The sequence below is a fragment of the Vulpes lagopus genome, chromosome 2 (genome assembly GCF_018345385.1).
Source record: "Vulpes lagopus strain Blue_001 chromosome 2, ASM1834538v1, whole genome shotgun sequence".
Lineage (NCBI taxonomy): Eukaryota > Metazoa > Chordata > Mammalia > Carnivora > Canidae > Vulpes > Vulpes lagopus.
The window spans coordinates 99844545-99867511 of NC_054825.1; the positions used below are offsets into that span (position 1 = coordinate 99844545).

Below are 22967 nucleotides of genomic sequence, written 5' to 3' on the forward strand. Positions count from 1 at the left end.
TATCTGAGCACTAATGAAAGAAACTTGTATGTCATGAACTTTATGAAACAAACTATATGACTAAATACTAAGCAAAAGGGATGTGATGAAACTCAGGATACAAGCTAACTGAATACTTACCTTTTTTCAAATAATTATTTCCTGCTTAATATTTGATAACATAAAAATAAATCTTTAGCTTTATTTTTTACTTTTCATATCACATATAAAGAAACCAAAAAGTTATTGTAAATTTTTCCTTTTATTAGTGCTAGTGACTGTTATTAAAAAGAAATTAATTGATGCTATCTTATAATTAAAGATTAGTCCATGGGAGTGGCTTAGACTGTAACTAACATTCAATAACACTTACCTATGTTATTTATTCTATTAGAAAGGAAATAACAGAATTAATGCATTAAAAGAAATGTGTATATAAAGACAAATACATGCAAAGGAATGGCTAATAAACTATGGAATGTAGGATGTTTGAAAGAGGTCACTAATTCAAGATTATTTAAATCTTACCTTAAAATTTTGGATAGAATTTGCAAAAGATGGAAAACCTGGAAGTATTTCCTAACAATATGAAAAGATAATATATAGAAAAATAATATAAATCATGGACAAAAATTATATAGGAAACAAGAAAAAAAAACAATGGAGAGGCATTTGTCCATAAATAAATAGATGATAATTTTACATGTACAGTTACTTTAAGAATTTTCATAACCTTTGAAAGCATCAAAATAAGGTAATGTAGTATTCTAGCATTTCATGTTTGATTTTAACTTTTGGAAATATTTATATCTTATAAATATTTATATCTTGAAATATTAAGCATTTCATATGGTGAACTATGAAGAAGAGGCATATTAATTCATTTCTTTTCTCTTAAATACACTCATAAGATGCATCTCTGTACCCCTGTATCAATTAAGATGGTGCTGTGCTTCTGAGAGCAGTCAGTAGTATTTGTTGCAATGGAAGAAGGAATGAATGAATAAATAACTGAAAGTTTAATAGCTCAGAGAGAAGAACTAATAGGAATATTTTATCCATTTATGATTGAGTGCTCATTACTCAAGGACACCTTTAGGGAAAAAGTTTATCGGTTTTATTGGTTGGCGTAAAATAGGCATAACAATGTCTATTTCCAATAAGAAAATCAGATTTGACGGGCAGTGAGAGGGGCACTGGACAGTATGAGCACTGGGTGTTATACTATATGTTGGCAAATCGAATTCCAATAAAAAAAATACAAAAAAAAAGATTTAAAAATCATAGCTATAAAGTATCTAATTTAAATAAACTCATAAAGAGGATACAGCAATCAAATCCACCAAAAAATGGAAGCCTGGGAGACGCACTGATGCTAAGCTTTCTAAAGGTGAATTAAAAGAACTATTTCCTAAAACTTAGAGAAATACTAAGTATTTTAAGGTGATGCCATCAATAGCCTTAATATATACTCTATAAAATCTTAAAGTTTCACTAGATAAAATTAGGTGGCCATTTAGCTGCTTTACACAACTGAAAAATATATAAAAATACATAAAATTCCTCTTTTCTTATTGAAAATATTCATTTTTAGATGCTTATCCCCAACATTACAAATGCCACACTAAAAAGGGGCAAAGCTTATAATACGTTTTCCTCAAAATTAATTTTTGAAATAACCCTGAAAAATGATGTGTAGTCTCTTTTCAGGAAGGGATAAAGGAACCTTTTAAAAAAAAATCAGAATTTATTTTCTAGATAATGAAAGTAATCTCTTAATAAAACGTCTTTAGTAAAGCTTATTAACAAGCTTATGTCAGTAACAACTGTCTTCCAAATCTCGAGTAGTTTTGGCATTAAATTCTTGCTCATGAGTATTAGCAAAAGCACCTCCTTTTGTTTCTCAGACTCAGCCAGTCACAGAGTTTACTCATCTGAAGAGATGATCAATGTCGTAGAAATTAAAACAGTACAATCTCAGAAACTTGATCAGAAATGAATTCAATTGGGTAATATAAGGACTTGTGATATGAAAATCAGATGGAAAGCTGATTTTCTCTATGCTGTATGGGTCAGGTCTAATATGCTTTCTAATAGAGTTTCTTATTCACACAGCAACATCCATACCCAATTATATTCTCAAAACCCAGAAAAGCCCCAAATGTCACCAAAGCACATGTATCAGTCTATGCTAGGAATTGTACAGATAGTTTGCTTTTGCTTCCTGTGGTGCTTCTTAGAAATACTTATCTTACTGACTATGGATAAGTTACTCGGGTGGTCAATGTTTGTGCCTGAATCTTGTCAAGGAACAAAACAGGTTTCCTGAAATGATAGTTTTTAAAAAAAACTAATGTAGTTCTATCAAATGTCAAATTAACTTCATCCAAGTAACCTAGGAAACACCAGTTACCATTGTTTAAGTTAATTTTTTATGAAGTCACAGATTTCTATTGTGTAATGCCTTTGCCTATTTGAAAATTTTGGGTTATGAGCCCTTCCTTAGCCTTTTCCTTTCTTAGACCTGTTTCTATTTGGAAAACATATTAAGTTTCTTGTTGTTTTCTTGTTTCTTTTCATTATAATCTCAAAATGTTTTGAAAATTCTAGTTGAGAACTGAGCAATGAGGTCAAATAGTTTTTAAAAACTCATCATGAAAACTCCATTTATTTCTCTCCCTGGTGTCATTCTATCTTATAATTAATTTTAAATTCAATAGTAAATCCACCTCTCTATAATTAAAGAAGAATAATAATACTTAAAAATTAAAAGAATAGAAATGTCCATTGTTAAAGTCTAGGAAAATAGGTATTCTGGTGTGTGGCTAGAGTATAAAGTGAGACAAATTTTCTGCAGGAAAATTTGAAAAGTAAAATTCAAAAAAAGCATTAAAAATCTACATGCACTTTAGCCTAGAAATTCCACTTTTAAGGAAGAATAATAAAACAATGTTTTATTATAAAAGTGTTAATAGAAGTACTTTTTATAATGGCAAAAATTCAGAAATTTTCAACAATTGAGATTGGATAACTTATTGTACATATACATATAGATGATGTCCTGGAAAGAATGGCATAGGAAGAGTTTTCTATGATGTTAACAGAAAAAAAAATGATGAAATTGTATGTATATTATAATTCTATTTTTGTTAAAACATTATACGTGTCAATATATATATAGAAAAATGTTGGAAACTTATACCAACATATTAATTTTTTTCTAGAATAGGGTCTCTCTAGAAAATCAAGTACAGATAATTTTCTTTTTCCTTTTTTTCACTTTTTTCTTTATTATGACAATGAACATATGTCATTTGAGCAGTATGAAAAATATAAATGTTATTTAAACTATTGAGAGGCTGAAAAAAATTGAAAGGTCCTGAACAATTAGGACTTTTACAAGTTTGCCTTACTTTCGTATGTTTGTTTTGAGTAGTGACTTATATAATAAACCTAAAAGTCAAAATTAGATTTTCTCAGAATGAAAAGAATATGAGGGCTCCAGCTCTAGAGGCATGACATGCTGGATATAAAATTACTTCAATCTTCAGACTACTAACTGGATTTCCCAACATGGCTATCTTTTCTCAGTTTTAATTCATCGGTGTCATATGTCCAGCATTTATCATTAATAATACTTTCTCTCACATACCCAATATACACATCAGAAAAATCTTTCCCTGTAATCTTCTCCCTAATTGGTTATATCTATTATTTACTCAGTTGCTTCTTTTTTGCAATGCATTCCAAAATAAAATAAAACAAAATGAAATGAAATAAAATAATAAAATGTATTCAAATTTAATTTTTCAAAAGCATCATGTTAAAACATCTAAGTCACTATCATTGAGTGCGCTATCAATACCTGAAGAAAAAAATACTTACATCATTTTCTTGCCCATCAGTGCCTGTATTGTGGATGTCAGGGTAATGCTTCAGAAATTGGGCTACATAGGTCATAATAGACTTCTCATCTGGTTTATCCACATCAACATCTGGAACAACCAAAACCAAATGTGAACAAGTTAATTAGCATTCTTTATATTTTAATAACACAACCTTTGAATCCTAGCTACCATACCAAAAGACACTATCCTAAATGCAGAAGAAAAACAGAATTAGTATTTCGAGACAGTGAGGGAGGGCAGACCAATTTAGTTTGGATGACACATGATGGGAATGTTGTGACACACAAAGATGACACATTTTAACCAAAAAATTTTAGGAAGTAATGCAGGTTTCATTTAAATGATCTCAACATTAATTCACCAGAAATCTGAGATACTCGATGGTAATTCAGATATTCTGTGTCATTAATAAAACACAAATACTATGTAAATTTCAGAACTGAAGTGAATGAATAGTAAGAAATGCTTACAGGTGTGGTGTTGAATGACGTGACTCTAGAGCTTGTATACTGTATCTGACCAAATATAGAGAAGATCTGTCTTATCCCCACAAATTTTATTTTGGAAAAGAGGGAGATGCCTTATGTTCAAATCCTTGGATAGACTCTCCCTTGTGCATGATTCTCTCTAAATTACTACACTTTGAACAGTCAAGTACTCTGAAGGAAATACAGAGCCTGAAAACATATTTTTAAGCGTACAGACGTTTATCAAATAAAACTAGTAAAAATCAAGCAAAGGTATTTATATAAATTTAGTCATTATAGAGTTATACGGGGTAAGACTGCATACCTAAAAAGTGTTCAGTGTTTTAAATCATCTCTGCCTATCTCTTTTAAAGGCAATGAAAAGGTGATTACATTCGGAGTTTACAAATATTTACAGAGCAAAAATATAACAAAACAAACAAAACCCATGAAAACCAAAACATAACTAAACTGCCCTAACATTTTGTAATGTGCCTTGTTATCTGAGATATAGTTTCTAGGGACACTCCCATTATAGTGGCAAATATTTTTCCAAAAGAAAATCAGTGCAGAAAAGTAGTATTTCTTCCACTTTCCTAAAGTTTTCTGGCCTCTGATAAGTTCTCAGAAATCATTTGTAATTTCCGCCTTTAAGACATAGAAACGTACAGAGTTGAAATGTGTGTACAAGAACCAACCAATTACTCCTTACCTTCAGGATCCAACAGTCTGGGGATTCCTAGTTCTGTTTCAGCAATAGTGAAAGCCTCCTCCAGGTTTTCCCGGTTAGATCTCCCTTTCACTTTCTCCAAGTCCACTAGTTCTGGTCGAATGGCATGGATGACAGAATGGAAGGCAACCCCACTTCTCCAACTCCGCCCAAAGTCCTTTACTTCTATTCCCGTCTGCCTTAGTGTGATAGAAAATAAAATATTTATTTAATGTCACATTCTGAATAGATAATATGCACTTTCCTCAAGGACTAATGCCAAATCCAATCCTCAGCAATGATGTGCAGTTAGTTATAGCATTTAGCTGCTTGAAAAAAAAATAAGCAAAACAAAAATTTTAGAGGATAACAAGATAAGAAGGAGTTTTGTTTCCATACTTTGAGTTTTCCATATTAAGCTTTTCAGTAACTGAGATACTCAATTTAAAGCACATTTTAAAAGGAAACTAATAGGGGCACCTGGGTGGCTCAGCGGTGGAGCATCTGTCTTCGGCTCAGGGCGTGATCCTGAGATCTGGGATCAACTTTCACATCAGGCTCCCTGCATGGAGCCTGCTTCTCCCTCTGCCTGTGTCTCTGCCTCTCTCTCTCTCTCTCTCTCATAAATAAACAAATAAAATCTTTAAAGAAATAAAAAATAAAAGGAAACTAATATAGAGAAAACATGTCGGGCAAAATAAAAAAGAAAATTATAAAAACACCAAAGATGACAGTAATTCATCATTATATATTTTTGAAGTCTCTAGTGCATTTTTAATGACAATGATAAACAATGTGTTGTACATGTACAGATATTAACATGCCAAGATAATACGGTTGAATTACATCAAATGCTTTAGAATGAACAAATGCAAATGGATGTGACCATCTCTCAACCAGTCACACTCCAGGAGCCTACACTCCACATAAGCCCACACAAGTTTCCATTTACACCACTGATCAAATAGTTTTTATAAAATCTGTTTTTGGAACTGCCTTGACAGCAATGTCCTGGTGGCAAATCTCTGTTCTTCTGTGGTAGATATGATTAATTCAAAATCAGTTACGATAATTAAGACTTCATTCAAATTGGTAGTAATATCTGCTAGTGAAAATAAAAGTGTACAAGCTCACAATGATTTTTTTACATGTAATTTATCAACTATATAAACTGTATACGAAAGCAGCTCCAAAAAGGAAGTTGTGAAGATGTCTTTGAACAACATTCCTTGGTTAAGTTTAGAGACCTCCAAAAGTGATCAATTAGATGACATTCAATTGATGAATATTCTGGTAGTCTCTTTTTTTTAAAAAAATTAGTCTCATTATAGTTGTTTCTAGATGAAGCAGAGGTAGTATCACCTAACCCCCTTTTTTTTACTATAATCTCAAGATTTCCATGAAGTGTAGGGTATATTTGACTGATACACTGATTAATATACAAAGTTGGTAAATACCCTTAGATTTTATCTCTGCAACCTTAAGAGTCACTTTAAATCCTGTTATACCAGTATACATTCAGCTTGCATAAAACGTCTTGGGCTGAAAATAGCATCATTGAATCCCATCAATAACTTCAAAAATAAATATTTCCAAAACAATTTTGTAAGATTTCGGTAATTATAAAGTAATCCTGTATCTCCTTTTAGTTGTTTCAGGGTTTCTGTCTCGGGTAGTTTGCATCCAGTATATTCAGCCAAAGTCTGGCACATGGGCAAATACCCACACAGGTGGAGCAGGTCACTGTGTTCTTGTCACCTCTTCACTTTGTACATTTGCTCCTGGCTTCATCTTACTTTTCCACCTACATTTTCCTTTTGGTTACACTTACACATTTTTAAATGTTTTTGTGTTCACAGTTACTTCAAATTGTTTTTTAACAAAATAAGGTGGGTATAAATAAATAATTAGCTAGCAAATATTCATTATGTATTAGATATTTTCTGACTTTCCTCAACTTGTTTATTGTTTCAGATATTTTTTAAAAGAAATATATAAAATATTTCCCTACATATTACTGTTGGAATAATTTTTCAAGTTTCAGTACATTTTCTTTTTCTGTATTTTTTGAACATACACACATACACACACACCCCCCTATAATGTTTTGTATTACATCAAAGCAGTAGGTGGTATTTCTAAAAAGTTTTAGTTTTAGTTCAAGTCTCTCATTTAAGAATCTTTGATATAAATTCTAAAAAAAGTAAATATGTTACTTAAAGAAGTGTTACAAACTTCCAGAAACTTGGACACATCACTTAAAGTGATGAAGTATATCCAGTTTATATGCATTTCTGCTAATACATATTTACTTCAAGTCATCATTCAAGATGGATCATCTTGAATGGATCTGGATATACAGATTTTCATTTGTTTTGCTATCTTATTAATTTTTGTCTTGAAATACAATTTTATTCTTAGACATCTCAAAATCAAGTTTGCAAATATCAAATATGCTATAATTTAATGCTTTTATGTCTGAGAGTATATATTTCCTTCAGACCACAGAGTATCACATATTATAATTTTAAAAACACGTCTATACTTAAATAGGTATAGATAGTTAAGTATTTATCCATACCAGTAGGAAAGTTGCTTGGAAAATACAGAGTAAGATAGCATTTTTTAAAAAGGCAGCTTTTAGGAAAATTATCAACAATTTGGTAGGTATAATGGAATTATGTGTTCATCAAAGAATTTTTGTTAGAGGACAGTCCTCTCCCCAAATCTCTCCCCTTGATGCAGCTGTAGAATAAATGGATCTCACTCATACGCTGATGGGTGGAAAAGCCTTGAATCATAAATCTGGACATTTATTCAGATAAGGAAAATACAACTTGCACTAATGTTAAAATATAACGTTTGCAGGACTGACTTTTAGGCCATTAGGCCTCTGCACATTTTTGAAAGCTAACACACCATATATAAAACAAAACCAAGGCAGAAAAACTCCAAAAAATTTGAGTTTACCTTAAGCTACTATAATAATAAGTAGAAATCAATTTATTTTTGGTTAATTTAATGCTTTGTGGAGCAATGGGCAAGAGAATATCACATTGATATTATTACAAAATTTTGCTGCAATAGCATCATAACAAATATCCTAGTGTGTGGTCACCTGTCTCTTCCTGCCTAGTACATTTCTTCTCTCTGTTCAATTAAGCTGCAAAAGAGTTTAGTAATTGCCACTATGGATGGCATGCAAACAGTATACCAGCAATGTGGTCAGGTTTTCAAAATTTCATTTCTACTACAGATTCTAAAAAGCCACAAAGCTTTGCTTACAGAAATATATTTGAATACAAGTTGAATCATAAAAATATACCCCAAATTAGAAATCCACCAACACACTTTAAAAGTTAAACAAAACTATATAAAATAGTAACACTAATTACATCTTCTCTATGTTTAGTTTTTCTCTCCTTATTTTTGCTCTTTAAACACTTTAAAAATAGAACTCCCTACATTTAAGTGCTTCAATATTTTATAATGATAAGTACTCATTGAAAGCTATTTTTCAGAAGTAGAGGGTAAGATTCAAATTAGATTTAGTCATGCAAAAGTAAAACAGAAAGTAAGTTGATTTTACATGTCATTTAGGAAGTCATACAAGAACACAACTTCTTTATGAAGAGATCTTACTACTGACCACATCTGACCACAAAATACTGGTAGTCTCAACTGAAAATGCTCTTGAAATTGCTTTGAAAAGATATTCATTGAGAGCTGTAATTTTCTATCATTATCACATGAATGTACACACATATAAATTTATTATGCCCAGAAGCAAATCCACAGTCTATAAAACTGAGGTTGACAAAGGAATTTACATTCTAGATGAAAGAGGAGACACGAGGAAAAAGAATTTTAAAATAAAATTGCTAGAAAGTTTTGGGAAACAAAAACAAATATAATTATTTCAGAATGTGGGCCTTAGTTCCATTATTATTAAATAGAACTCAACAATCTTGTGAAGAGATAATCACATTTAAATCTCTAATTTATTTGTGTAAAGATTATTTAATAAAACGGGAAGTCCAAACAATGACCTAAATATAATTACTCCTCAAATTACCAAAGCGTGTGTTAAAAAAACTTAATTGGGCCCAATCACATGAATGGTGAAAGAATTAGTTTGATTATAGCATTTTCCTAGAATATCAGTAATGATTTCTGTTTATATTTTAATTTAAGGAAAGAATGGAACAGCCTGAAGCAAAGCCTTTCATTCAAATGTCTCTTCAAATTCTGCAATATTGGAAGGGACTCTCAGTAATAAATTGGTAACCAAATTATTTAAGGGTTTCAAATTTAAACAAACTCTTGGTACTTACTTGGCTACTGTGTAGTGGACCCACTTTAATAAAGCCTTCTTAGCATTTCCTTGAATCTTGGTGGCCACTTTCCGTTTACTTGGGGGGCTGGCAGTCTCAGCACTAACCATGCTATCCACAGAGGATGTGCTGCCAGACAGAGACTGCAGCTGTGGCAGGTTGCTGGTCAACTCCTCAATCTGTTTGTGAGTTAAGAGTTGGCAAAAACATAAGAATTATCTTGTTCTTCTTTCCTTGGATGTTTTACTTTTCCAACTAAGTGATTTAAATTCCCACCCTTCACCCATTGACAAAGTAAGCCCTTAAGGGCACAACTGACACTGTACTTGGCTTCCTACTTCCCACTGCATCTGAAACTACTTTATACACAGTAAAAATACTTGTTAAACACATGAATGAATGAATAAAATAAAACCTAATGGTTATCCAAACTCATAGAGCATACAACACCAAGAGTGAACACAAATGTAAACTATGGACTTTGAATGATAATGATGTGTCAAAATAGGTTCATTAATGGCAACAAATGTATCACCCCAGGGGAGGAAGTTGGTTATGGGAGAAGCTACACATGCTGTGCAGACACATAGTAAATGGGAAATCTCTTTTTGTTCAGTTTTACTGTGAATCTAAAACTGCTCTAAAGAATAACCTTTAAAAAAATAAAACAAAACCTAAGTGTCTGCCTTCAGCTCAGGTCATGATCTCCAGGTCCTGGGATAGAACCTGGCATCAGGCTCCCTGCTCAGTGGGGAGTCTGCTTCTCCCTCTCCTTCTGTCCCTCCCCCTCACTTGTCATCTCTCTCTCTTTCTCAGATAAATAAATAAAATTCTTTAAAAAATTAAAATTTTAAAAATTCAACAATCCAATGGCTAGAATAATTATTCTAGAGCCCCTTAATGTCTAATAGGAACATACAACTTGTCCCTTCCAGAAAAGAACAAATATTTTCTTGAACTCTTTATACACCAATATTTCATCTCCATTGTGCCCTGCTCACTTTTCAGATTGAGTACCTATACCACAGTTCTTTGGGAGGAGTTCCATATATAATGTCTTTGGTAACAAAGAACAATGTATATGGGAAGGTCAAGTTTCTGTTCACTTAAGAATCAGCCCCAAAGGTAGGCAAATGAGAGTATTATTAAAATTTCCACCACTACCTCCATCCATAACATTATATCAACTGAAAAGGGAGCTATGGTACAATACCTGGAAATATAGAATAATGGTCCACATCAATCCAAGAACTATTGATGGTCGGCCATCAGCTATATCAGTGGAGTTAATGTTGACTAATTTAATCTGTTTAAAAAGAAAAACTGTACTAGTAATGTACTAGAAGATTATAGACCCTTAACTATTCAATAATTAGCACTTTATTAGACATCAGTAACATTTGGTCATGCCTATGTAGTGGTACATAAAAGTAAGTAGGGTGAGCCATCAAAACAAACAGGCACATGGTTTCAGTGGAAATTTCAGGAGCATTCATTAGGTGCACACAACAAAAACAACTATAGAATGAATTTCAAAAACTTGTTTAAAATTTTAAAAATGTGACATCATGCAAGGAATTACCAACAAAACAAACACAGGAAAAAAAATGTTATTTGTTTACATTCAGAAGCTGACTGGAACTTAAAAGAAACTGTGATGAGTAGTTTAAGAAAATGCACTTACTTTGAAGTTTGTTACCAAATAGCATGAAACTTATGTTCTCTTTTACCTATAAAAGTCAGGAGTTAAAAATTCTAAAATTTGTACTAACCGGTGATCCTCTGTACATGGACTGACATGAAAAACAAAGGGAGAAGATGATATACATATATAAATAATGTTTCAAAATCAGAGTTATTTGTTCAAAGGGAATAAAAACGTAGGTAGTAAATTTAGAGCATAATTTGGGGGAATACATTATAAAGACAAAGGAAAGCCAGGAAATAATTAAGTAGAAGAGAACTTTAGGGTTCAGTTCCTGACTTTTGGGCCTTCAGGATAGATGTTAACTTGTCTACAGTTGTCTCCAATTATTTTATTTTAATGCCTTCTCAACTATTAAAAATGTTACTCCCTAAGTCCCAGCAAAATAGACTATATGGTAAGTCTATCTCAGCCAATCAATAAAAAATACAATTAACAACTACTCATCATCCTTTGCATAATCTCTAAATAAATCAGAAAAAATTAAATACTCCTTAGATTCCTTGCTCAATAATTCTTAAACATGATTTAATAAAGTGTATTATTAATAATAAAGTTCAGAATTTTGTAAGTGGTTTACTTTTTAAAAAGTATCAGATGCAAAATCATCCCACAAATACTTTACTCTGGAGTAATTAGTTTATATTTACTAGTAGAGTAAAATCACAAAGTTACTGTAAATAATCTGAGATATACCTATGGAATTTTGTCTCACTGATGAAATTCATTCATCAGGTTTAGAGACAGAAAAGAAAATTGAGAACTTCCATAGATTACAAGCTTATGTGTCAACTTCTTTTAAACCTAGGACAGCATGAGACATATAATACATGTTTATGGAAAATGAAGAACATCACATTTTTTAACCTTTTATGACAGAACCTATTGCTATGTCCATAATCATTTTGATTAATCTTGTTTATAGCTTCTTCAGAATTTTCTCCACATCCATTTTAGCATCCACAGGGCACAGATATATAATACATGTTAATAACCATAAGATTAATGCATTCCATAAAGAGAAGATTATTTCTCTTTCCTTATATATCATGCTTTTTAAAAATGACAAGTTGAATTTCCTACTCAATTTCCTTCCTCAATCCAGCTACACCTGTACTATGAAGTTAACATATTTAATTTGTTCAACTTCTGAAGAAAAAAATGTTCTTCATACCTATTTTTTCTCTTAAAACCTGTGTGTTCCATAATGGGGTCATGGAACTTATTCTTATGGGTTTATGGAACTTATCCTATTAAATTCTTACTAGCCTGGGAGTGTGGGATGGGCAATAGAGACATTCAAAGAGAATGAAGAATTCCCAGAAACCAGAAAAAGAATGGGATCATATTGATGGACTTCACCTTTGACCTGCTGACCTTGGGCATGCAGCCCCAGCATATGCTTTAACAAAACCTCTAGGTTTTATTGATTCTGGTGCATGTCAGTGTTTGAAAATCCCATACTAGACAACTGTACTTGGCCCATATCATCTGAGGTTTGATTTTGCAAGCCAGAGACTCATATTGTCTGATGTATGTTCCCCCCAAATTCACATGTTGAGGCCCTAACTCCCAATGTGACTGTATTTAGAGACAGGGCTCTCAAAGAGGTAATTAAGGTCAAATGAGATAATGTGAGTGGGCCCTAATCCAATAGGACTGGTGTCCTTATAAGAAGAGGAGAAGACACCAGAGCTCTCTCTCTCCATATCTACCCAGAGGAAAAGCCTTGTGAGGAGACAGTGAGTACGTGTGTCTGTCTACAAACAGGAAGAAACAAAGAAGCCAGCTCTGCTGGTACCTTGATCTTAAACCTCCAGCCTCCAAAACTGTGAAAAAATAAATTTCTGTTATGTAAGCCATCCAGTCTGTGCTAGTGCTATGGTAGCCATAGCAGACTAATATAAGGCCCACAGATGTTTCAAAAGTATATTCAAATTATTTGGGCATAAATTTAAATTAAGACTCCAGATTACTAGCTTTTCTTGCTAAATTGGGAAACCAAACAAATGGATGTGTTGCCACTTTATACTAGTTACTTTCTACAATGAGGTGTCAAGTGAGTTATTCTAACCATTGATACAGGTAGCCAATTATCTGCATTACTTAGTAAATAACTTAAACAAATAATTAGATTTCAATAAAAATCCAGATTGCTGACTTTTCTTGTTGAAGTGGAAAATCTGGGATCCCTGTGCTTCCATTTCACTGAGGCAACTATAGTCAGAACTGAATGTTCACTTTGTTTTCCAGACAGGGCCCAAGACTGCTCAGTTCTCCTGTTTCCATGGGTAACCTCTAACTCACTTCATCTTCAAGATCACCTATCTGACTTCATAAGAGTCTAAATTTGTGTCCCTAGTCTGCACTAAGGAAAGTTTTAGGAAAGTTAGTCAGTGGTTGGCTCCTTTTGTTACTGTTTACCTGATACCTCACTGGAGAAAGAAACTGGTAGAAATGGCACCAGATCATTCGAGTCACATTTACAGGGTTCCTAACAGGTAGTAATGTATGCTTTTTTTCCACTGCCCTACAGGGAAAATAAACACAATGGTAAGGTTTACTCCAGTAAAATTTAGGAGTGCCCTCATTATTCCTTAAATCAAGCTAGAATCGAAGGACTAAACTAATTTTCCATTATCTAAAGAAAAAAATATAAATGGAGGGCAAGGTAAGTCCAAAGGTCAAAAACATGTTCTTAAAATTCTTAAAAATATGTTTGAGACATAAGTTCTTAAATTATTATTTTTTAAAAATTAAAATAAATAGTGAGAAGGTGGGCACCAAAATATCTTTAAAAACTCATTCCTCCCCACAGTCAAATTTTTATTACGTAAGGTTGTTTTGTGAAAATGACCTTGGATAAAACAAGTCTGTGAAAATAAGATTTTTTGGTCCTCTTTGTAAACAATGCCTTATACATTAAGTTCTTAAATTTTCTCCAAAACATTAATAAGAGGAATTTTGTTTTTATATTCTAGCAAATAAAGGATAGCTCAGAACAAAATAAGACATCGTTGTCATATAGGTAAAATGGAAGACTGAATGATTTGGAAAACTATAAATATCTTGTTAAACATGGTTTTATCAGCTTTCTATGAAAAATTCATGGAGGAAGCTGGAAAAAGAGAAACACTCCATTAATAATGATATTAGTGATCCAGAAACAATGTCCAATATTCTATAAGAAGCTAATATTGTTTTTCTACATCATCTTAATGTCCAGACTCTCTTTTTGGCATGGAATCTGCACAACTGAGTGGACTTTATATTGTTTTATAATAGTATCAACTGATCAAAATATATATTGTTCAACCAGCAGAATCAAGTTTTTTTGTATTTTCCAGAGTTCTTAAAATAGAAAGTATTCAAATATGCATTTGGGCAGTAAGTAAATGAATTTAGTGCAGATAGACTTTGAAGGAAATAGTTGAATCATTCTGTTTTCCAGAAGTATCTGCATATCCACTTATGAAGCTGGTTTTGGTATTGCCAAACACAGACACCTGAATTCTCATAAGTTAGGAAAAGGCTAAATCTAAATCAGTTGGTGCAACTGATTCAGAAGGAAATATGGCAATACCTAACAAACTACATATACATTTATCTTTTGACTCTGCAATCACACTTTTAGGAATTTACTCAGAAAATACCCTTCTGGTAGTGTGAAAGTACTGTGGACAGCCAGCCATTAATTGCATCATTGTGTTTGAAAAATACCAGAAACAACCTAAGTGCCCCTTTATAGAAGAGTAGTTGAATAGACTCTGGCACATCCAGATAGTGAATGTAGCCTGTGAAAATGAATGAGGAAGATCTTCAAGAATTGATCTGAATAATTTCCAGGATACACTGTTAAATGAAAAAAGCAAAGTGGAGGAGTGTATTATAGGATGTTACCCTTCATGTAAAAAAAAAAAAAAGATGGTGGATGAAAATACATCTGCTCATTAGTGCAAAAGAAATGCTGGAAGAATCAATCTGAAGCTAAAGAGACTGGTTCCCTAAGATGAGAGGAAATGGAAGAAAGAGTGATGAGAATAGAATAACAAGGATAAAGAGGGGGTGCCTTCTCTAAGCATAACTTATACTCTAGGAATCGCAGTAATGTCTCATTCCTCAAAATAAAAAATAAAATAATCGTAATAACTAAAGGTAACTAAAATGTATGTGTGTATGAGGGGGTATTCTTCAAAACTGAATATACCTTGATTACCTAACTCTATTACAAATGGCTAACAAAATCACACTGAAGGGAATGAAAAAGCAGAAGTAACCTAAGCAAATTTGGAAAAATAGTCTTTTGACTGAATGCTGTAATATCAAAGACCAAAAGAACAAATCTATTTCTGACAGGGATGTGGTGAGCAATTCTTAAACAATTTTATGTCTATATGAGGATTAAAAAAGAGGTGAATTCATTGTAGGTGAGGGCCAGGTTTCTCGCTGTCAGAGAAAAAAGCAGCAAATAAGCATAGAAGGCTATAATGAACCTTGCGGCACTGGACTGAAAACAGTAGTATCAGTTTAAACTAATGGTACGTACACACACACACACACACACACACACACACACACACAGAAAGGAGGCAAGAAGAGAGAGAGAAAACACACAGATGCATATCCTGGGTTAGTAAGCATTCATATTTCCTAGATTTCCTAGAGGGCCCAGGGGGAATGAAACTTCAGTAGCAATGAGTATACCGGCACCTAAATGTCTCTCACTAATAAAAGGAACAAAAGCCTGCTTAGTGAAGTGGTTGATTCTAGAACTGGGGTAGTGAACATATGAGATAAATGGGGAAAATCTGTAGTTCTGGAAAATGAGGAAATGCATGGAAATGTATGGAGCTGTGTCAAAAGAGTTACAGGAGCCAGCCTGAAGGAATTTTCCATAGCCAAAGCTGGAATGATTTGAGCAGAATAATAGTAATAATAATGACAATAATAATAATTGTAGGATTGGATTACAATTATAGAATAAAATAAGTTCATGCCAAAGTAAATAATTGAATAAATAAATAAATGGTGGAGGGGGGAAAAGGACAACCTTTTCTTACAAAATAATTTCGACTAATACATGTGAAAGGACTGAGGGAAACGAAATCACCATTAGATAATTACAGAAACAATCACTGAAGGCGATTAATGCTAAAATCAGTGAGCAAAGTTTGCAGACAAGCAGGATTTGGCATAATCTCAATTACTTCCCCTAAATTGTTCCTCGTTATAAAGAAAAAAAATAGTATCTTTATCATAAAAAATATAGCATAAAGCCTTACCAAGTGATTGAGGTTAACATCACCAGCAATAAGATGTAACAGAATTCTATATGCGCTAATATGATGCCCTGAGAAGAATACATCATTTCCTTGGAATTCTTGCCAAAAATGTATAACCTCAATCTCAAGAAAACATCAAACACAAATTGAGAGACATTCTGCAAAATCACCAGCTACTATCAAGGTCATGAAGGACAAGGAAAGACAAGGTTGTAGAATGGAAGAGACCAAGGAACCACGACAACTAAATTCAAGGAATGTTACTGGATTGGATCCTTGAGAGAAGTAAGAAATAAGTGGAAAAAATGGAGGAAATTAGACTAATGTCTATGCTTTAATGAATGGTATCACACCACATTAAAATTCATTCTTTAATAATTGTGGGATATATATTTTATATATATAATAATGTATATATTATGTAAGTTCTTCATTGCATTAGAGGAAGCTGGCCAAAGTATAGACAGGAAATCTTTCTGCCATTTTTTGCCACTTTTCTATAAATCTAGAATTATTTTACAATAATGTTGCATCTTTTTGCTGTATAATTTACATGCACTGTTTTTACTGCATAGCCAACACTGAAAAACATTAGTATGCTTTCTTGTTTAAAAAGCTGTTTTGTTTTGTCTCTCTCTTACCTTCCTTCCTTCAAGGAACTTGAGTGCTGTGCCAATATTAGCAACAGCATGGATCCGCTTCATACGGCGTCCTTGTTCACAAGGCTATAAACAGGAAGGAATAGGAATAAATAAAAATGCACACATTAAAAAGATAATTATGAAATATATTTAAATGGATTAAAATATATTCAAAGAATATTCAAGAACAATATTACTCAATTTCTATAAAAGTTAGTAGACACACAAAGGAGCATTATCCCCACAGCACTTGGAAGGTGTACTAATTTACTCAACAAAGACTCATTCCCAACTTATCTGTTGGCACATGTGCCTGTCAGGTTTCTGTATGCCAAGAGCAGAAGTCTGGAAAATTCCATGCCATCTATTGAGACCGTCCCTCCTATATGTTAGGAAACATTTATATGAAAACTGCTCTTGGTACATGTGTGGGAGCCAGAGATATATGGGAAATCTCTACACTTTCCTCTCGATTTTGTTGTAAACTTAAAACCCCTTTAAAAAAAAGTCTTTAAAAAAAGACTTGATCACACACCATTTCTTATTTCAGTCATACAAACATGAAAGGTTACTGAGAATATCAGTAACACTTCTTGTTTCAAATGACCAAAATACATGGCGCATAAGAGCCATGGTTAAAAAGGAAGATTGCCAGGAATGAAAATGGTATTCACACACTGGCATGTCTGGGACAAGGACACTCTGACTTGCATTTGCATTATTAAAATGCATTACATGCTTTCTGTGTGCCACAATATTAGCTCTAAAACTCAAAATAGTTTCAATAAAGTAGATATCATTAGCCTCCTTTACATATATGGAAAATAAATGGATAAGTGTGGTGAAGTAATTCTCTGTGGTTGTATAGTTGGTAACCTGGTCTCTCCTCTGTGACACCAGAACTCTAAATAATCTTCCACTAAAACTCAAAACTGCCTATCTTTTATATTCTAATTGTAGTGTACCAGGTAATGATTTTTATAATATGACTCTAAACAAATATTTAAATAGAAAATGAGCTATTTTACTTTTTATTTTTTCTCTCCTTGGAAACCCCTGTTAAGCATGACAGTCTCACTGTTGATCCACACATGGCCCACTTAGTTATTTCATGAGTTAACTTTTATAATGTATGAAGCACCTATAGACCTTCCAACTAAGACGAGGCCAGGGCCTAGAAATTAAGTACAAAAGCCACACCCCTCAATACCATCACCATCTATTTCATCCTCCTGCCTTTCTCGACCCATGGCAACCATTATAAAATCCAGTCCAATGCTTTCCTTTTTATATAGATTCATTTCATTTATATTCATTTATGAAAAATATTTATTTTAGTCTTTAATTTTATATATAGGATATCATAATATTAATCTTTTGAGGCTTACTTTCCCATCTAATAATGTGTTGTTGAGATTCATCCATGTTCCTGCTGTCACTGTATTTCATTCATTTTGACAGCTCTTTTCCATTTTTCAATGAAATCTGGGTTATTTTCAGGTTATTACTTTTTTTATTATTTTCAGGTTATTTCTATTGTGACCTATGCTGATAGAAAATCGATGTACATCCCATGTTTGGTACAAGTATAAGGAGTTTTCCTTGGTTGTAAACCTAAGAGTGAAACTGCTGGGCCAGAGGGAATGTGACTTTGAACTTCTAAAGTAATGCCAAACTTTCCCAGAGTGTCTGCACTTCTTTCCACTCTTGTCAGCAATGCAAGAATAATCCTATGGATGCATATCTTGTCCAACACTTGATTTTGACAGATATTAAATTTTTTTTCAGTTGAATGTATTGTAACATGATCTTTTCACTGAGGTCTTCATTTACATTACCCTGATGAACAATGATATCAACATGTCTTCCTCTAATCTCTGACAATGTCTGTTTCTTTTGCAAAAATGCCCCCTTCACATCTCTTACCCCGGTTTTCCTTGAGTGTTTGTGCTGTTGATGTTTTGAAAATGTACCTTCTGTATTCTTGCCATAATCTTTTCTTAATTTTTTTTTACTTCATGTATTGTGAATATCTTTGACCCATTTTTTAAAAAGATTTTATTGATTTATTCATGAGACACAGAGAGAGGCAGAGACACAGACAGAGGGAGAAGCAGGCTTCCATGCAGGGAGCCTGTCATGGGACTCCATCCCAGGTCTCTAGGATCACACCCCAGCCTGAAGGCGGCGCTAAACCGCTGAACCACCGGACTGCCCTCTTTGACCCATTTTTAACTTCTTTTGTCATTTTCTTTAAAAGTTTTTAATTTTAAGATATCTTTAATTCTAATACAGTCAAATGTAGCAATCTTTTATAGTCAATATTTTATGCCTTACTATTTTTCCCTATTCAAATGTCTAAAAGATATTCACCTATATTTTCTACTAAGAATTTAAAGTGTTTTTGCCAGTAGGTTCTACTCCATGTATATTTGATTTTTGCATAGGTCATGAGATAAGGATTCAATTTCATCTTTTTATATTAGGATAAACTTTTTTCTATTTTATTTATCGAACAGTCTCTCCTCCCATCCTCTGATCTGATAGCCAGTTCTGACATATATTAATGTTCCATTCATGCCTTGATCTACTACTACTACTACTGCATTTGTCAGTATGTCCATACTTGCACCAATACCACACTGTCTTAAGTGATGTAACTTCACTGTAAGGCTTGATATCTAGTGGGGCAAATACCATGTGGAGGTACCCTGGCAAAGTGAGCAAGTTATAAACATCTATTGTATTGTCCCTCTCAAGTTTGCATCTATTTTTAATACAACTTAATCTGCCCTAATACAGTGATCATCCCTACCAGGCTACAAGGTCTTACAAGGCTCTGACCATATCTCATTTACCTTTGTCTTCCTTAGAGGGCATAAGGTAGTGTCTTATCTATAACAGAATTCCAGAAATGTTAGCTGAACGGATATTCAGTGGATAATACCAAGCTCAGTTGCAGATTTGAGTTCTATTCTAAGTATATGATCAATGACTAGTAAAGTTACTTAGTAAATATTCAGGGCTTTTTGATGCTCCAGATTTCCTAAAAGCACCCAGTGTGCATTTTTTTGCAAGCTTATTTTCTTCATAAATACTTTATTGAAATATAATGACAAAAACATTATATTAGTTTCAGGTATACAGATTAATGATTCAGTATTTACATGCATTGCAAAATGATGAGGACAGTAAGTCTATTTATCATACACAGAATTTTTTTCTCATGATGACAACTTTCAAGATCTATTGTCTTAGCAACTTTCAAATATGTAATAAAATATCAATTGTAATCACTATGCTGTACATGACTTACTTATTCTATAACTAGAGGTTTTGTACCTTTTGATCCCTCTTATATGTTTGGCCTACCACCACACTTCTCCCCTCTGGCAATTGCCAATCTGTTCTCTTATCTATGAGTTTTGTTTTATCATTTGTTTTGTTTTTTAGAACCTACAAATAAGTGAAATCATAGAATATTTGTCTTCCTCTGTCTTATTTAATTTAGCATAATATCCTGAAGGTCTGTTTGTGTTGTTGCAAATGGCAAGATTTCATTCTTTTTCAAGGCTGAGTAGTATTCCATTATTTATATATGGAATATATCCATTATATATTCTTTATCCATTCATCAATTGATAGACGCTCAAGTTGTTTCCATGTCTTGGCTATTGCAAATCAAACTGCAATGAGCATAAGTTTGCATATATCCTTTTGAATTGGTGTTTTGTTTTCTTTTATTGTGTACTTTTAAGTGGATTGTTAGGCTTCTCCCTAATGCAAAATGTTAACGAGTTTTTTAGAGAGAAGGTTAACAAAATGGATAAGAAATAAGTTTCTCGGGGCAGCCGGGGCGGCTCAGTGGTTTAGCACCACCTTCAGCCCGGGGCATGATCCTGGAGACCCAGGATCGAGTCCCACGTTGGGCTCCCTGCACGGAGCCTGCTTCTCCCTCTCCCTATGTCTCTGTTTCTCTCTGTATCTCTCATGAATAAATAAATAAAATCTTTAAAAAAAAAAGAAAGAAGTTTCTCTGCAGTCCTTTAAACTCTATTCATATTGCTACTATTATATCTAATTTTTCAATGGCAATTTGTAATATTCTTTAAAAAAATCCTAAGTGCAAATTAAATTTAGTGTTTCTACGTTTATGTGCAATTAAAGATATATAATCATTGATCCATTTAATAAAGAGTAATGTTCCACAAATAATAACCAAAGAATGTGCAGAAATCTAAGGATAGTAATTAAAAAACTAAAAATATTCTGTCTTTAAATATAATCATAGAGATTTCTCAAGAGATGCTGGCAGTGCAAAGGCATTAAGCCTTTTGGCCACATCTCCCAGATGATCATGGTCAGAGTCAGAGGCCCAGACTATGTGAGCCCTAATGCTAAGCATAGTGTTCTTAATAGAATTATACCTATGAGATATTATAGAATTCCTGAATAGTGTTAACATTCCTGAGGGAAATGTTCTTACCCACATTCTCCCTTTGAAAGCTCTAAAAGAATACATAGGATATTAATTCCCTCAAATGATGCTTTTCATGTTAATGTGGTCATTACCATAACGACATCTACAAAATTTAAATAACCATTTCCAAGGTTTATTTATTTGTAATTTCAGAGTAATCTAATTTTATGTAATTCAGAATCTTGATAGGCTCAATATAAATAAATAATAAAGGTTAAATCGGAAATTGTCCTTGTATGTCTGTTTTCTTATCTGATACTTAAGAATGCTAAAATTCTTAAAATCTCTTCTAGCTTCAAGGTCTTATAACTCTATGTCTGAACAAGTATGGCACTTAAACAGAAGGACTCATATCAAATATTTGCTTTTTTTAGAATTGTCTAGCTTGACAATCAAATGGCCATCAAGGTTTCTGTACCCTATTGGTCAAGTACACTGGCAAAATTATATTGATATAGCATGGTATACCTCTTTAATACACAACTGAATTAGAACAAAGGTTCCTTTAGCTTTCTAGTAAATAGCTTAATTCAGGAGGATATACAAAGGATGGACAATTATATCTGGAGATTGGGGCTATATTTATCTTAAGTCAATGACTCCCACATTCGAATGCGAATTTAGTTTATTTAGCTCATGCATATACTTGTATATTCCAAATTAGCTTTTCATATGTGTTTTGTTTAATTTCCCCCAAAACAGACCCTAAGATAAGGCATTGGGTGTGTGTAGTTTACTGGGGAAATGACTTCAGGTAGCAAGAGTGAGGAGAGGCACAGAGAGTGAGACAAGGAAAAAAGAGGCCTTTTTTGTGAGGAAAACTGTGAGGAACTGGGCCTCAATCCTGCTGGGGACCCAAGCACTCTGAGATATGTGTAAAATGTGTCACAGAATTGTCCTTCCTACAATGTCAGGCTGGAACATTTATTCATGGATTCTCATCTCCATTGGTTGAAAGAGGGACCATTAATCCTTCCACACGTCAGGGCTGCCTTGAGCAACTTGTGCCTTTGATAAAAGCCATGAGGATGGAATCCTGGAGACATGTTAACAGTATTTGAAGCAAGATGCTGCTACAGTCTACAGTAATGCCCCCACTGTCGGAAATCTCACTTGCTGAAGTTGGAGGCAAGCTAAGATGGCAGAAGGGGCACTGAAAGCATCCACTATAATATGAATCCAATTAGATTTACACAAAATTATTATCAGTTTACAATTTTCCAGCAAATTCTTTCACAAAAGCTATTTGGAAGACTCTGCACAAAATTAACTGAAAAATGGTGTTTAGGCAAAAACGCTTTAAAAAAACTCAATTATCCAAGTATGAATGAATGATTGTGTAACTATTGTCAAGAAGGAACAGATAAAGAAAAAAATGAGTACTCCCAATTTTGGCCTCTGTGTCTGGCATGTCATACAACATTTTGAAGATTATTTCCTGAGTATCTTTTTGTAATTACAG

At 33.2% G+C, this 22967-nt stretch overlaps 1 protein-coding gene across 16 annotated transcripts in view; it reads right to left on the reverse strand.

The window, feature by feature from the left end:
* The window catches only part of SYNE1 (spectrin repeat containing nuclear envelope protein 1), a 450580-nt gene that overhangs the window by 321985 nt on the left and 105628 nt on the right, over window positions 1-22967 (reverse strand). For 13 of the 16 annotated variants that reach the window (XM_041744185.1, XM_041744184.1, XM_041744183.1 and 10 more), the window contains exons 5-11: window positions 17026-17109; window positions 11170-11190; window positions 10611-10703; window positions 9398-9576; window positions 5067-5263; window positions 3865-3974; window positions 508-558 (exon numbers count right to left, since the gene is read on the reverse strand). In XM_041744185.1, coding sequence (XP_041600119.1) covers window positions 508-558; window positions 3865-3974; window positions 5067-5263; window positions 9398-9576; window positions 10611-10703; window positions 11170-11190; window positions 17026-17109 — 735 coding nt within the window. The remainder of the gene's footprint in view (window positions 1-507; window positions 559-3864; window positions 3975-5066; window positions 5264-9397; window positions 9577-10610; window positions 10704-11169; window positions 11191-17025; window positions 17110-22967) is intronic. The other 3 variants (XM_041744182.1, XM_041744178.1, XM_041744179.1) reach the window with 2 other exon arrangements.